The sequence below is a fragment of the Patagioenas fasciata genome, chromosome Z, assembly GCF_037038585.1.
Source record: "Patagioenas fasciata isolate bPatFas1 chromosome Z, bPatFas1.hap1, whole genome shotgun sequence".
In the NCBI taxonomy this organism is placed as follows: Eukaryota; Metazoa; Chordata; class Aves; order Columbiformes; family Columbidae; genus Patagioenas; species Patagioenas fasciata.
The window spans coordinates 71,444,286-71,462,046 of record NC_092560.1 but is presented as its reverse complement, the minus strand read 5'-3'; the positions used below and the strand labels follow the sequence as shown (position 1 = coordinate 71,462,046).

At 37.8% G+C, this 17,761-nt stretch overlaps 1 protein-coding gene across 2 annotated transcripts in view; it reads right to left on the bottom strand.

Annotated features, from left to right (window-relative positions):
* Positions 1-17,761, bottom strand: part of MRPS27 (mitochondrial ribosomal protein S27) — a 46,569-nt gene that overhangs the window by 27,699 nt on the left and 1,109 nt on the right. The window contains exons 2-4 of one of the 2 annotated variants that reach the window (XM_065860850.2): positions 16,756-16,833; positions 11,099-11,169; positions 9,272-9,330 (exon numbers count right to left, since the gene is read on the bottom strand). In XM_065860850.2, coding sequence (XP_065716922.1) covers positions 9,272-9,330; positions 11,099-11,169; positions 16,756-16,833 — 208 coding nt within the window. Of the gene's footprint in view, positions 1-9,271; positions 9,331-11,098; positions 11,170-11,469; positions 11,492-16,755; positions 16,834-17,761 lie in introns of those variants that run through there. The other variant, XM_071802646.1, reaches the window with a different exon arrangement.

The window sequence follows — 17,761 nt, the reverse complement described above, 5'->3', positions numbered from 1 at the left end:
TTTTGTGGGTCTGTTTGCAATACAAGCTTCTTCTCCCCTTAGGGAGTAGAACACTTTTCACAGGCACGAATATATATGCAGAAATAAGCAGCCATACCAGTTAAGTAAGTGTACCTGCTTATTTTATTTTTTTTCTGTACTCTAATTAGTTTTTGGACATTTCTGAAGAAGATGGAAGTGTTTAGAAGAAACGAATCACTGGAATCAAGCAATGTAAGCTGGCTTTTCAAATCTCTTTATAAACGGGGTTAAAAAGAAATCTATAGCCTGATGGATATAATCAGATAATTTTCTAAATATCTCAATAACTGATTGTTGACTAAACCTTTTCAGTCCTACAAAAGCATAAACATCAATTTCTGTAAATAAAAGCAGCCAGCTATTTGAAAATTAACATTCCTAATCATTTACAAGCTAAAGAAAGATGTATGCTAAAGTAAGGCTCTCTCCTCCCTGTCAGTTATTATGATTTTGTTACAACCATTTTGTCTGTAATAGGGTATAACAGAAGGAAAGAAGATCAGATCTATACTGTGATGCATTATTTCATTCCTTATAATGGGCACCTTAATGTTTTTTTCCTTTTCCATAGGCTTTCACATTCTGGAACCTGCATCACATCTGCTACCTGTTACTACATACTGTGCAGCAACTTGCATCAAAACCACAGATATTCTCAGGGCACAACAGAACAGATACTTTACTGGCTCATATTACTAAGCTGAAAGCATTCAGTGTTATCACCAAAGCCCAGAACAACGATACGGTGTAGGCCCTTTTTACATGCTTGATCAGACTGTGTTCTTCTCACATGCCCCGCGGAACACAGCAAGCTTTTACACAACGATTTCTTTAAAATTAACATCATGTGGATTTCTCATTGTATACTATAAAATCAATGGAAATGATCACTGAAAATGCACTTAAGCCTTGTATTTCATGTGCTGGTTGAAATATCACTGGAAAAAATATTCTAGTGCCCTTCTCCTTCTCTTCATCATTCTACACTATAAAACCAGTACACGACTTGCCATCAGTTCAAGCATACTGACCATCTTCTTGACAAAGGTGGTGCAGAACAGGAATCCTCATGCAGGGGAGAATGTCAAAGACATGCTTTGGTTCCAGCTCTTTTAAGCATTACTTTTAGTTATAAATAAGACAGTTTAAACAGAAAAACATGAGTAAATCCAGGTGACTGAAGCAGCTTTACAACATATGCCTTCAACCCAAGACATATTTTCAACATAACAGCTGTGGCAGACTATGTATGCCCTGTATCACAACACTAAAGATCCAACACTACTTTCTGCATGTCTTTCTAGCTCCTAACTTCAATTTTTCCAGAATAAAACGGACAAAGTCAAAACCACATCCAAGCTCTAAATACTCATCCTTTTATTAAAAATCCATCTTCAATAAAATACTTGTCCCCACCTTATCAGAAGCTCACCCACAGCTGCACAGTCCCTCTAAGACATGAACACCCTGATTCACCCAGTAGACAATTATCACTAACAACAAAAAATCAAAACCATAACTGACCTCATGAATTGCCTTTACTCTCTCCATTACTACTGATTCCAGTAAAATACTCACAAATACTGACATTCCTAAGTAATTTTCTTCTAGATCTGGAAGCCTTTTGACTTTGTACTTATTCCTCTGTCTTCTGATCTTTAAACTGTTCAGCATTCTGAGCACACACAGTAGCACAAACCCCTACATTTCCCAAAGTATAGGACAAACGCTCTGCCATTTTTAGCCTATTTTGTTATTCTAGACATGATGTGTGAAGACAAGTTAAAATGGCCTAACATTTCCCTTTGAATGGTTATCCCCACTTTTGCTTACACCACAATCCAGTGCTACTCAGCAGTGTGACTTACTAAGTTAAAGTCAACAAAAAATCAACAGAATATTTTTAAAACAAAGTGCTTGCAAAAAAAAAAAAAAACCCACACAAACAAAAAAACACACAAAAAACCCCAAACAAACAAAAAAACCAAACCAAACAAAAAAAAAACACCACACCCACCCAAACCTGAATTCAATAATTTGCATTAAATATCTTTTTTTCCCTCAAACCCCATGTATTTTATAGCTAATTTTACCAGCAGGTTATAACATACTAGAGAAAGTTACTAGCTAAGCAACTGAAATCAGAATTTTTAACGACTGTTGCCCCTTGTATAACTGCAATCATAACACATTGTTTATTCTCCTATGTTACGTCTAGTTCAGCTCAATAATGAGTAATTGTGACTGAAAACAGCAGGAATGCATGCTTACCTCTTCTACATGAAAGAGGAATAAAAACCGGCACCTACAGATACTAAAATCTGGACATCCTGACAATCTGTTAATTCCACCAAATTAACTGTGATTCTGTGATTCCTGTAGCTGTTAAGTTTTAAATGCAAAGCATGTTCTGATAAACGCTTTCCATATTGTGTCTAATATAATTAATGTTTACATATTCATTAAAATATGTTTATTTGCAGAAAAGCAATACTTTCATTCAGTGTTCTTTCTCAAGAGAGTTGTCCACATCAATGAAGAATAGCACTCTGGTAAACAGTTATCTCTTTTTTTTTAAAGCTAATCAAATATAGAAATTAAGCCTATAAAGAAATACCTGTTAACCTTCTAAGTACCTATACAAAATCGTCTCCCTGCTCAGTAAAAAAAATGGTTCCAAATTAAGAACAAACATTCCAAAGAAAATTAAAATAGTTTAAAGGCTTCCTAGAAAACAGTAAGGCTTTCTACAGAAAGATAATAAAATCATAAACATAAAACGTGGTTAAAGTATTTTATTTGAAATAAGGTTTCTTGCTTGCTGATTTAAGCTGTGATCAAATTAAACAATTCAAATAATTCTAACAAACCTATCTGTAATAAGACAGTTCTGATCTACCACATGTTGAGATTATTCCTTAACAATGTATCGTAGAATCATTCATCACTAATTTTTCTGCTGTATTTGTTTTTATTCAAGAAGGAATAAATACTTGCATCATTAAAAAATGGTTTAGGTTGATGGATATGGTAACCACAAAGTTAGCAGTTCCCGAAGAATGGATCATGACACCTCTGGTTATGGTTGTAAGTCTAATAAAAATTCAAGTTTTTATCCTAGAAGTTGCCATCTTCAACAGTACTTAAAGGGAAAAGATCACTGTACTGCTTAACACTGCTAAGGAAAACTGCAATAGAAGGAACCCAACAGAAACAACTTCATATGCTTTTTTCTTCTGTTTACATAGGTTTGGAGCCATTGTGTCACTCTGGCTACCATTAGTGCCCACAGCTGTAATGGCACCTGAAATTCCTTTCCAACGAAGTTGGATGGGGCTAATTCTCAAGCCTGTCTTTACAATTATTAGTCATCAAAGCTAGCAAACAAATAAATCCTGCATGTGTTTGTATTTTAAATTCTGAAGCTTATAAAAGGCTTTACTGTGTCCTGGTCATTTGTACTTGTATTTGTATGAATGGTTCACTCTTTACACTTTTGACTGCAATTTAACCTCTGTCTAGACTTTCAGTATTCTAAAACAAAATGTAAGATCTGCCTCCACACAGGCCTTTGGCTGGTGCAGGAATTTATGAAACAACCTTTAGAATGCAACTGGATATAACAAAATCGACCTTTAAGGTGAATATGAGTCAAAGTCTGAGACAAAACTGCCATTTCTCCCTCAATGTATAAGAAGTATTACATTCAAGACTCGGTTCTAAACACTTACTGTTCACATTGTACTTGAGTCCATTTCCAACACTATCTACTAGATATTTTAGAATCCTTCGAGCTGTTGGCAAGATGCTGCTTGAAAGATACGAAAATTCTGCTAACACTCTTTTCTTGCAGGTATAGTAATGAAAGCCTTTCTCCCAATGCTAAATGAAAAATGTATCTACATGGGGTGTGGACTGACTCAGTTCTTTCCATTTCTGAATGTGACCTGCTTTATCTTTCCATCTGCTCCAGAAATACTGTGGGGGTGCCCCCTAAAGTTGATACAGGATTCTGCTTGTAGAAGAATTTTTCTTTTTCCCTTGTTTTCAATAGAAAAATCTAAACACTTAACTCTTTAGTGTTGTCAACATGAAACGAGGAAAGATTATTGTTAAAGGAAAGTCTTCCAACTTTTTCTGCTTTTCTAAGCAGTGCCTAGAAAATTCTCGTCCAGTTTCTGCCAAGCTTAAAGGAAAGCGTATACAAACGGACAGACGGACTATGAAAAGCAGGTAACTAAAAAGACCTGTGGTACAGGAAGAGATGTTTCTGAATGCTTTTCAGTGTTAGATCTTTATTGATGGCTCTCGTCAGTTTTACAGCACAGTTACACTGACTGAGCATGCCTACTTGAATGAGAGGTGGTTACAGGATTAGGGGCTTGCTGCAGTTTGCCTCTGAGTTCTGAAATGTAGATGGTAGTTATCTTCTCCAAAGATTCCTACAGTTCAGAGACTGACAAACCATGGACAATGACACCAGAGAAGCTGTGAAAGATGACTGGGAGAGTAAGCGTATGAGCCCCTCTGTGCAGAAATGAGTGAATGCTGGAGCCAGAAGACTGGTGTGATCTCCAAGACCAGAATGCTTATATCTGACAGCACCAGCCTGGACAGTGACCAACAGCATCACACACTGCCCACCATAAAGCAACGGCATTAAACACAGGTATTTCTGTCATTCACCTGCAAATTGCTGGAACATTCTAATGTGGTAAAACTGTCTGGTGTTTCCCTTCCTTATGTCTCCCAGCCTGCCAAAGAGCAGCCCAGATCTTTTGCAAATGAAGTTATTTTGGATTTCTCAGCTGAGGCAGGTGTCCAAACTGGTAAAACATACCATTGTGGCTATAAAGTTTATTTTTCTCTCACATGCTTCCATTCCTTCTCAGTATCATTTCAAAACATAACTGCTGCATAACTTGAATAACAGGCAGACATTTCTGACTCATTTATTTTTGTACCTCTTTTCACTTTTTTTTTAACCCACATATTTCTCTAGAGGGAGCAAAAGACAAGACCTGATGAATTGTCTAAGTGTATGTCAGCTACAGCCTTAGGACAATGGAAACATCTCTAAGCAAGAATAAAATATGCTGAAAGACTGTGTCTACATCTCTTCTCCTTTTTCTATTTGTCCTGGAGCAGGCTAATGGCATTCATTACAGCCAGTAGATTTATATACAGAAACAGAGTATCATACTAGTGGGAATGAATGCCATGCAAAGTTTATTTCAGGAGTAAAAAAAATTGTTTTGGTCCATTGTGATAATTTATCATGAGCAATATTTTAGAGGCACTGATGTTTCCAAAGGCTAAACTGCTTGATCGACATGAAAGTATCAAAAACTGCAACTTCTACACCCACAGAACAGACACACAGATATAGACATGCAGATATAGATAGCATGGGTGAAACTCATTTTGCATGTGATGTCAGACTAATTACTGATACGCTGGAATTACAAGGAATAAGCACAATTTCATATATATAGGGCTGCTACAGTCTCAAAATGACTTAATGGCTGAAATCAGGCCTCAAAACTATAACTTGTTACCATGAAAGATATGACAGCATATCTAAAAATAATTTTTTATAGTTTGCTCTTGTCCCATTTTGTGATTATAATCAAGTATTGACTCCAGATAATAAATTCTGAAATCTGCAGAAATAACTCCACTTCTAAGAAGCAATTATCAATGAAGGAAAGGCAATGAAAAAATCTAGGAAGATTGTGCAAGAATTTGGAGAGCACATGCACACACAAACATTTACTTTTTACAGACAATGTGTATAGTTTTTTCTACACAATGTGTCATGGGTTTCACGTAATTAAAAATCCTCCTCAGGAATTTCAACATAAAACTTCCACAATAGCTTTCGAACACGTTTTTGTTGGCATAAAACCTACATACAGAATCAGCAGAATTACCTCACCACAAAACATCTCTCTATTATGCTAATGTTTCTATCCCATGAAAACCACCCTGACGTGAGAAATAGTGACATCTCAGCGAGACAGGATAAAGTAAGGCGAACTGCAGGCCTTTGATCTGGCTGAAAGTGCTCTGCATTCTGATGAGAAATTCTGCTGGCATCCTAGGAGATGAAAGGAGTTTTTTAAAGTCTGACAGTTAACAGAGTGGGGGAGGTATTCAGAAGGAAACAAAAAGAGGAGCTCCGAAAGCAGATGACGTCATGCCTCAAAATGGCCTTTACCATCTTACTGACACGTTCCACAATGTAGCATAGCAGCTTCCACACAGCTATTCTTGAGAGCTCAAGATCCTCTGTGGAGACAGTATGGCTGGAAATACACTGCTTTAAAGGGATAGAAAGATGAAACAAACCTAAATATAATACATATATTGTATTTTGGGACCCTAAGTGCATTATGGCAATGTTCCAGAATATTACCTTATGAAACTACGTTCTGCTTGACATGTTACACGTCTCCAGTCTACAAAGTTTACAATTACAAGTTCTGGTACTCTCATCTTAAGAAAAACCCCACACAGCGAGCATGAGAATGCCATTCACTTCCCTCTGATTCTTCCCACAGGCACAGTTTGCCCTTTTGTACCAGGAACCTTCCAACCTTTTAAGGGCCTTGAAACTGACTGCCCTTCACCACAGGTTGCCAGAGGCACTCAACAATGGGGAGAGATATCAAAATCTCCTCCTTATACTATACAAGCAGTTAAGGGGAAAAACACAGGGCTCTGAGAACATTCTGTTTATTTATGTTAAGGTAAATGCACATATAGCCAACTTACCAGGCCATGTACATGCCAGTTGTTCACAATGGATTTGCATGCCTTAGAAGAAAAAAAGCTTTTCACTGATACTGCCTTTTCTTTCTTAGAAGCTTAGTCTCCTTACATAAAGTACAAAAATTGTGCTTTGAACTGTTTCTCATTAAGTCAGAAAAAAAGATTTCTTGTCAAAGCTTCTCATTTCTTAACTCTCCCTCTCTACCGCCTCCTTTATGTCTCATGGTGTGGCCATCTTTGCAGGACTTTTTCTATGTTGAACATCCTCCCAGCTGCAAAGAGATATCTTTGTAAAATGTCCTTCATTTGAGCTCCAGCCTAAGTGCAAAACATAATGAACAATAAAAGGGGCTTTGTGGATACCAACCTCATCTCCTGTTTCCTGAAATTAGCACACTTATTTTCATTTGAAAGTGAAGCTGATGTTATAATTGGGATTTTTACATTTTCACATGAATTACAGACCTCACAGCACTGTTTCACTACCTGCATACTAATGCATTTTGAGAGTAGTTTCATGGATCATTCTCGAAAACTCATGCTAACATCACCAAAAGACAAAGCATTTTACAACACCAAAACAAAGCAGCATTACAAGGAAACACACACATGAAAAATTCCAACCAAAGCGTGCCTGACAAGCAATGTGACACAGCAGTACCCCTCTATTCTCCCCACACAGACTACTAAAGGCTGTATTAATTCCAAATGATACTTGATATATGTATAACTACACTCTCACCAGCTCAACAGCCCCAGGAGAATTATTTCTTAGAGAAACAGGAAATAACTGTTATTACTTTTGAACAGCAAATCTCTCATTTAGAATGTGTTTTTAAGGATAAAAATCTTGTATTTTAAACTGATATACTAACCAGGCATAGCTGGAGGGTGGTGAGGATAGTTATATGTTAGATATTCCCATTCTATTCTCTCCTTCTTGCTATGGAACATTTTCTGTGTTGCTAATTTTTTGTCACTCTCTCTGAACCTCTTGTTTTCAAGAAGAAAGAACCTATAAGATACATTACATATGAATATCTCACTCTGAGTATCTGGATTTTATCTGTACAATTTTGAGACTTAGTAATTAAACTACCACACTTTCCTCCTGGTGTCAGGGCATTCAAAGGCTTCTTGGCACCCCTCACCCTATGGGGCTTGACTCCATCAGACAGAACTTAAGTCTGTGGCACAACGTACATTACAATCTTCAAGACTGCTAGCAAAAGGTACTAATAGCACATCTGTAAAACAAAAACAAAGGCTTGTCTTACACTCGCTTTATTTTCTCCTGTTTTCATCGCACCTGATGCAAGATGGAAAACTTACTCCAGATCACAGATTCCAACAGGACCAACAAAATATTGACCAGAAGGAACCAAAGCTCTACTAACCTCCTCTCTGTGACAGAGCCTTCTTGCTCCTTCTGTTTTTTTATTACAGGATATTGCTAGTATTAGCCAGCTAGGTTTCTCTTCTTTCCGTCTTTAAGCTCAGAAGTTCAGACACTGCCCCAGTACTACCAGACAATCAGAGATCTGAAGTCTAACGCAGTCATACACTTAGAACTATGCATATACTTAAAGCAGCCACCCAATAAACTTCTTCATCAAACTAACAATCATTACTATTTACAAATAACAACCTGACATCATTTGTAAAGATAGTCTCTCATGCACTTTGACAGGATGAGTTATCTTCTCCATCAGGAAACCTAGCTCTCAAACTACATGTGTAATCACCTGTAAGAGCACTGATTTATTTTAGTGATCAGCAAGAATTACTACTCTCTTAGTGTTGATATTGAGATGTATTGACCTGGAGCAAGCAAGCATTCAACATGATGCCAGCAGAAGATATACCAAATACATTTCACTCAACACAAAAATAGTTGCAGAAAACCCTAACAACCCATGTATAAGGTGAACTACTCAGCTTATCTGGAGAGCATGAAGTACTAATGGAATAAAAACCAAAACTATACTTTGTTTAGCCTTGCTGACTTGATCATTACCATAGCATTCCTATTCTTATTTGTGTTCATTTTAAGGAATCAAGATTCCTTGAATCTCACACTTACACATGCAAATATGCATATAGCCAATTTAGTTAAATTATGACTTAGAGAGAAAAAAAGTGTCTAGAAGGAAAAAGTGTAAACAAACACAATTCCTTATTACTTCAGCATCTCTACTGTAAATCATAGCTGGAGGTTTTATTAGTTGTTCAGTGGCCCAGACTAACATGCTTGACAGGGGTCCATGACAGAGGTCTAGAAGGAGGTTAGACATCACAAAGGAGAAGTTACCAAGAGGGCCCTTAGCTGTGAGTTGTAAGACAAGTAGATGAACTTATTTTGCAGAAGAGAAATCAAAGCCAGTAAGCTGGAAAACATTAGAGTCTTAAAAGGGCAAGATTTCATAGTATTTACTTATATGTCTCAAAGTTCATGCTGGGGGGAAAAGATGCTTACTTGTAAAGGTAATATTCGGCTTGATCCACTTCCTCTCGTGAAGAAATGTTGTCAACAAACTGATTGAAAAATAAGAAATAAAAGCTTCAGAGGAAGCACTCACAACACATACTAGAAGAAAATGCCACTTCGATAAACAAAATGCATTTGTTTGGCATATTTAGGTATCTGAGGGTACAGGAGGTCTTAAAGTCTTTGCCTGCTCTTGCTCAGGCTTCTTCTAGAGTGCTAAAAGTAAAATATTTTTAAACTGAGACAACTCCCCTTTAGCCTCTAAGACACATTATGCACCTTGAAAAAAATGGAGACTATCTCAGCATTATGTCCATATAGCTCAGCATGCTGCTCCTCTCTAATTTTTTGCTCTTAATTGCATCTTTTGAGAATACATCCTGTTCCTTACTTTTTTTCCCCCCAATTTTGATTGAATCTTGACACACCTTGCTTCTCTTTCTAAAAGGTATCCTTTTTCCTAACATTTTCCTGTTGTGCCTATTCATACTATAACTTCTGAAGGACAGTGGCAACAACATTTCATATTTCCTGTAGGTTTTCCTAACACAAGCATAGATGCTGGAACACTCCAGAGTCTTCCCAAAATAATACCTTTAGCTTAGAATATATAAACAAGCACATTCCCTAGGTCAGAACTTCTCTTTATCCCAAGCATAGGCTAAAAATAATAGCTTCAGCTGACTGATACTTGCTCTCCAGTTTATTAACTCTCCTTGCATACTGTATGCACGTAGGTCTCATCTTTTGCATGTGGCAATAGCACGTCTCTGTGCTTTATTTACATTCTAGAAAATAAGAATCTGATGTGAGCTCCAGGTATTGGAAAGCGGGGCTGCCTGCCAATCTGAAAATGCCACTTCTCCTGGGAAGAGGTCAGCTCAAAGCAGGAACATGAAGGGAAAAAACAAAGCTGATTAAATAATAAAAGACACAGGAACACTCATTTCCCCCATGGACACTCCCTCAGAAGCAATGATCAAGTATGCTCAATCTGTATAAATGCTTGATCTTGTACCTGTACAAAATATTCTGTCATTCCTAACTGGTGGTGTTACTGACGTACCAGGGTGGTGACTCAGCTTCTAGATAATTTTGAAGGTTGAAATTAGTCAGGTTTTTTTTGTTGTTGTTTCTTTTAAACAAGTGACATATTTATTCTCCTTATTCAGTACAAACACTCCCTTACGCAGGGAACTTAAAAGCACATCTCACATGTCTGCCTTCACTCCCCCTCCTCACATTAACCCTTTCAGAGGATAAAACTGGTTGCTAATTCCAGTAAAAGTAATTGTTTCACTTATCCCATGCCAGCATTTGTCCTGCCTCAGTCTGCTGAGGCAAGGGAATAAACAACAGCGGCAAAATTTATCCACCGCCGCCTCACTCTGCAGGGATGCTGGGAGCGCAGGGAGGTGCAGGCCGGCAGGCAGGTGCTGATTCACTGCCTTCCCTCAGCGTGGGTTCTGATAAACTGCCCGAGGGGAGGTTAAAAATCGCACTAAGATGGAAACCACATGAAGGCAGAGAACTTATATTGGAGAAATACAGACCTCAGTAATGGAATATGGACTGATTTTACTGAGGAAAGAAAAATTTACTTCTGTTTTGGAGACCCTACTGTTCAAGTGTTAACTAATAAGTACAAAGTAACAATAAAACAGCTTTACACAGCAATTTAACAGTATAGCAAGAGATTTACGATCCCAGAAGTCCCAGCAGAGGTGGTATCATTTTTCTCCTCTCAGCTCACTTAATTTCATAAACATTCCACTGTAATTTCCAACACTTTACGACAGGGATTTATTTCCTTACCCGGGCTATTGTCAAAGAGCTGACGGGCAGCTTTCTTTCATAGGTTCTGTCCATTAAGTGGGCTAGGTCAGCTGAGGAAACAGGAAAAGAATACGTTTAATCAACTGGCATTACAAGAAAATCTGCAGAGCCATCATATAACCTAGAACAGAACCTCTGTCCATGAAATCAAATTCTAGTTCCTTGTCAACATCTCATTTTGAAGTTGTATGAAAACAATACTTTTAATTATTATTAAATACTTTAACAGAAAACAATACATGGAAAGGTTCTCAACATTATGACTTTAACTTATCAGAAGAAAAGGTGGAAGAAGCAAACGACCCTATGACATGCTGGATGAAATTAGTGTAAATAAATAAAATTCATACCTGCTTTCAAGCTTAGCATTTGCTGGACAGTGCTTTTGGCATGGGTTTGTCCTTTATTTTATGGTAAAACAATGAGACACGGAAACATTCAGTCACAAACAGCAATCCAAAGAAATCCTGTTAAACAAACTGGGCACTATGCCAGTACCTTATTAACTTTATACAACTGCTGGAGCAAAATGCTATAACAACAGTAACTTGACTGTAAAGGAACTTCAAGCTTCTGACTGTTGAACAGGTAGCCAACCATTGCATCTAATTAATTTAATTGGAAGTTAAATGAATTTAATTTGGAGTTTCAGTTTTGTACTGTTCCTGGAAAATAATGACTCAGAAGAGTAAGCTGGTTACTGTACGCTTACTGTAGGCTGTTTTGATTCTTAGCTGACACATGAACTGGTGATATTTAGATACTTCAATCATGCCCTTTCTTTCTTTCTACTCTCTCACATATTCCAAGACCAGGAATCCAACATTTGCACTATTAGCACCTTGCTTCATCCTTTGCACCCCAAGACTCCAACTGTTACTAAACCAGTCTATCCTTTGACACCTCTCATCCTTCAAGAGCTGATGGGTTGGCTCATTTTACAATTCACTTTCCAGAAGGCTCATCCAACCTCCACACCTGGCAATAAAATGTGAGGTGAGAACAACTTGCAGCACCACATCAGAACTGGATAAGCCTGCCACTCTGTCAAAGACGTAAGGGGCAGGGAGCAGCTCTGCACCAGAAACACACTATGTCTCTGAGCGATGCAGTCCATGTATGTTCTGTCCAAAAAATAAGTGATATCACTCATCATTTTAAAAACACACAGGTACTGCCAGTGAACAGTGCAGGGTGTACAGTTCTAACAGTACGAATGGCACTCAGTGCTACTCTGACCTTACAGGCACTCTCTCCAATTACAACACATGTGCAAAGAATTTTGCTACAGTAAAATGACAGACCCTTGATTTGGAATAAAATGGTTGACTCTCAGTCTGGACAACACTGCAGTCTGCCACACACCAGTATTTTGTGTTTACATAACACTTTCCTTCCTGAGGCACTTCAGGGCATTCTTCAAAACACCAGAAGAGCATCTCTGACATATATTTATCTCTGGCTGAGGGAAGGCAAGCATTTTGTGACCATGAAAGCAAAGAAAAATCTGGGGGAATGTTACTGAGGCAAGTACCAGCTCCTGCAAAATACAGCACAGGATGTTGAGCTGATGTGGGCCACCAAGGCCATGCTATACCAGATAACCACTAAAACAGTGGACCAACTTTTAAAATGGTAAATTTATGTAGGAATATCCTTGCAAGAAGTGTCTGTGTTTGACTTCATATTACCCATCTCTCTAGGACTCACAAAGACCATGATGGAGCACATCGGTAAAGACTCTGAGGGTCTTACCAGTACTGCTCCAAGTTAGAGAGAACGGATGCTACGCCCAAGTCACCTCGTCAGGAGCTAAGAATTAACTTGCCTAAACAAACTAAGCCAAGTCTCATCCAACATAAATCATCTGCATTTCAAGATAGCTGGAAAAAATGTATTCACATCTGCTCTGTTTGATGATGTAGCAACGTGGACATGAGAGAGACAACTGCATCAGTTTAGAGTTCAATTATCTATTCTAAAGCTATTTTTGTTATGTATCACCTTCTGAAAAGGTGATGCCTAAGACCATTTTGGGCAACACTAAACCCCTGAGCTTGGTGTTTCTTTTGTCCAGGTGCTCATTTCAGGAAACAGTACTCAAGTAGAATATAAACCAAATTAATGCAATGCCATGAGTACAAGATCCCAAGACTGTCAGCCATTTATACACAGGTCTCCACTGGAAGAGTTCACACACTGAATTTTACTGATTGACCTTTTATGCTGTCTACAAAGATGGAAGCTCTGCATCAGAACTTCAGCACGGAAAGCAACATAAAGCACTTATCTATCAGCCCCAGGGTAAGACTCACAATAAAATGAAAACTGATTAAACCTTAAATAATAGGAGACAAATCAAGTTCATGGAAAATTAAGCTTTGTTTCCCAATACATTGCCATTTCTGCTGTAGTTCCCAGATGTGAATAATTTTCAATGAGTAATTCTTTCCTGGCTTGTTTTCTCTTACTAGCAGCTAAACTCAGACTTTTTTTTCCTCATAGTCAGGATTTGAAATAATTCAGCTACCTTTTCTAAACTGTGTTTGCTCCATAAGTTGCTATTCAACAATCAAGACTAAAGCTTCTTCTTAGATATAAACATCTGGACAGAAGTACTAGAATGCTGAGAATGTGAACGTTGGAGTCTCCTAGCACTGTTGGAAGTAAAACCTGAGTACGAACATTGCTGTATAAACAAAATAAACGTTTTAATCGCCAAAGCAGAATTCTATGTATAACAGACAGATCCTGTAAGTGCTTTTACATTACTTATCTGATAGCCATTACCAAAGAGAACACCAGTTCTGAGTTGAGTCTGAGATGAGGTCACTTAACTGAAGGACATGACTTCACACTTGTCTCTAGAATACTGGTATCTGAGATTCCATCTTCACTTTTACTTTCATTTGTTCATAGAAACTTGGTGTCTTGCTGCCTGCAATAGGGTGATTCAGGACAATGACTGCGAAAATACTGGCCCTCACCTTCCAAGTTGGTGGTTGTAACATCAAATGCCAGTTTGGTGGCCTATGAAATCAAGAGTTTCAGTCTGATTTGCAGTGTGGACCTATCCACAGCATGTAGCCATACCAACAAGTGGTACATTTGACCACCAGGTAAAGTCACTACCCTCTTATTCTTAGAAGTGGTCCATCCAGGACAGGGTTGAAATCCAGTGATGGGGCAGCAACAGGAAGGTGGATACAACTGTGACACAAAGTTTACCTGTCCTAGAAGTGATGGGCAGAGCTAACCCTTCAACTCACAGGCTAACATTTCGCTTTCTACATAAAGAAAGTCTTGATTTACTTTAAAGACCCAATTAAAATAAAAAGGAAAGCTGAGGCAAGTACTTTGCCTTAGAAATGTATATGTTTCACATTTCTCAGTATACCGACATCCCTAGCAGCTTCTAGAAAGAACTACAGCTTTGTACCTAAGAAGGCTTTGAATAGAAATTATTCAAATGTGTAAATGCAGCACTGCCACCTGGTGTTGCAGATGAGCCATTTTGGGTACCGTGAGTTTTTCTAAAAACAAACCTATTCCCTATCTCATTTGGATTCTGCCATCCCCTGGGATTCTGGTAATTGTCATTCTTCTTGTCAAGATGTTTACTGTCACTTAATTTTAACTTTGTTAGTGACAAACCAATGTCAACATTGGAAAATCTAAGTCCAGACATGCCTCCCGTTTCCTTGATATCTCATTTTTAATAAGTGGAATCCAAGTTATTTCTAGACAGGTTACCCTCCAGCAAACACTTTGTAAATTCCAAATTAATGAATTTTCATTTCTTACTTTTTTGGACAAATATGCTCTGTACACAAAATACAGTGTTGCTCTTGCCCACACCTTTGTCATCACCGAAGTTTGCTAAATTCATTCACGTTTGGCATGCTAATCCGAGACTATACAGAGGAGAATAAAGCATGTCGTACACAGACACCATAAACAAGATGGGATGGCACCATGACATTGCAGCAGAGAAACAGAACTGATTTCAGTTCTTTTTTCTCGCAACATCGGTTTGCAGAGTAAGAGTTCCGAAACAGTGTTTTAGATACACCAAAAAAAAAGCATCTCCTCAACACAAGAATTTAACTCTAGCTACAATTACCACAAGTTACTACATAGACCATTGTATGTGCAACTACACAAATGACAGCCACAGAGCAGGAGTCTGCAGGGCTGTCTCTTCCTTGAAAATGCTAAAACTGCTGACAGAGTGTTAGCTTGTTTTCTCTTTTCTGTGAACACAAAAAGAAAATGCAAAGTAGTTCCTTGAAAAGCATAAGACAGACATCTGCTCTGGATCAAGACCTTCGGCAGAGCAGCAGCAAGAGCTGTGTCTGCCAAAGTGTGACAAGAGGTCTTGCCACGTCTGGGGAAAGACAAGCATGGACTGCAGCAGCACTTGCACAACATTTTCTTCTGCACTGGATTTCTACTGCCTATGATGTTTGTCAGAGTAAGAACCCCTTTTTCTCTGGAGGTGACTGGTTTAAATGCATCCCAGAGCAGTAGTTTGTGGCTCCTGCCCAAAAAACACTGCATGAGCAACCCTATTCACAGTGAAGGGTCCCAATGTGTTAACAGTCTCTGCCGGATTCAAGCCACAGCCATAAGCACCCACCGGTTGTCTCCAGACTGTGTACAGTAAAACAAGCTGGCAGTACCAACCTAGCTGTTTATAAATAAGTAACAGAAATAAATTAGTGCATGAAAAAACATTACTACAATCATTTTGTCTGTCATCCTGTCTGACAAAAGCCCTTTAATTTCACGTGCTAACCATTCTTTCAGCCTCATAATCTGCGCTACAGTTAACAAATACAGTTCAGGGGCCCAGGAACAAAAAAAGGAAGATAAAGATTATGCAAGAAGTGGCCTGCAAAACAGTTTCACTCATGGTCCAAAATAATGTGTATGTATCTTTAGCACGGAAAAAGCGTTTTGCATTATGCTTTTCTTTTAACATAGTTGCCAAAAATATAATGGCACGTCATTTCAAGTGTAATCTAGCCAAAGTACTTAGCTATGAAATTTGTATGAGAGATCTCAGTACCATATGCAGATAGAGGTTTATGTACAACTTCTCCAAAATAAAATGTTTAGTTTCATTTTTTCCAAAAGACAAATCTAACATTTCAACAAGCAATTTAATTTTCTTTCAAGAAATGTAACTTATCCTCCTGCAAAACACAGAGGAAAATGTTCTTGCAAAAAAATTTTTTTACAACAGGAGTGCCCTCTAATACTTCTACAATAGGTCTTCTTTTGTACTGCATTACAATTAAAGCAACATCAATGAACAGGACACTTGAAGACAGTCTTAACTGTCAGACACAAAACTATGACATTCATAAAAGCTTTGGATTTTGTGAAAAAAATATCAGCTTGTAGAAATCAAATATTAATCAAATAAGTAAATTCTGGCTTGTTTCTGCATTAGACCTTTGTGTATTTATGACAGATTTCTAACATGTTGGCCAGATTTTGACACAGAACCTCAGAAGTATTTTACTCCACACATTTTCTTATTTTGAAGAATTTATAGATGATGAGTCAGTCTACAATGAGTTAGGACTGCAATTAAGTAGACAAGGTGGAGTAAAAGAAACTTTTCTCACCCAGGCTATGCTCGTCTTTTTGTCTTTTCTCCCATTTTGAGCTGTCCACATAGGCTGCAGAAAGAAGAGATCTTCTACCTAAGGAAGAAAGAAATCACTACATAAGCCAGGTTGTTTAAACATTTCTAAAGAAGTCTACTAATACTCCATTAGATATCACCTTTTTCTGTCACATTTACTGAGTGGGATGCACTGAACTGCCTTTACAACACAGCTATCAGCAGCAGCTACTGTAACAGTTCAGATTCCTTGTAGGTGGATGAATTGTAACCTTCTCATTTTTAAAACAGAAAAGTTTTCCCCTAGAAGTTTTTTTTCAGGATGAAACAAATCTTCCTCAAGCCAAACTCTGTGTTTAGGAAAAGCATAAATTTGTAATGGTTGAAAAAAACTCAAACAGCAATAAAGGACAGCTTTTTTGTGCACAGAGACCTTTTTTCATTCAATGCTAGCAATTATTTAAATGTAGACATAAAAGAATCAAGATAAAAGATGAATACACACAAAAAAAGGCCTTTTTGTTCTTGTTGGATGGTTGTGTTTCCAACCTATAAAGATCTGTCTTACTGGAAATAAAAGGTAGATGGTCATCAGTAAATACTCCATGTTTGATCATCTCTTCTTTGTTGCCTGTCCAGTGAACTGCAGAGTTCACTCAAATGGTTTTGAAAGTCTTTTTAAATACTCTTTATACCAGCTTTGAAATCTGCTCAAGACACTATTCTAGCTTTTGAAACAAAATGGAAAATGCGTTGTTTGGAAGAGCAAACCATGTTTGTGCATCATTGACAGATGATGAGGCCTTGAGGATGCATGAGGAACATCTGGATAAAATTTATTGAAGGAAAACACATGCAGAAGGTTGCAGAAATTAATGTTAAGAAACATCAAATATTTTTAAAAATAAACTTTACTATGCTACACAGAATCTTAGCAACTACCTTAAAGCCCTTATCTGAAAATCTACCTGCTACCACAAAAATGTTGTTATTCTTGGACATGAAAT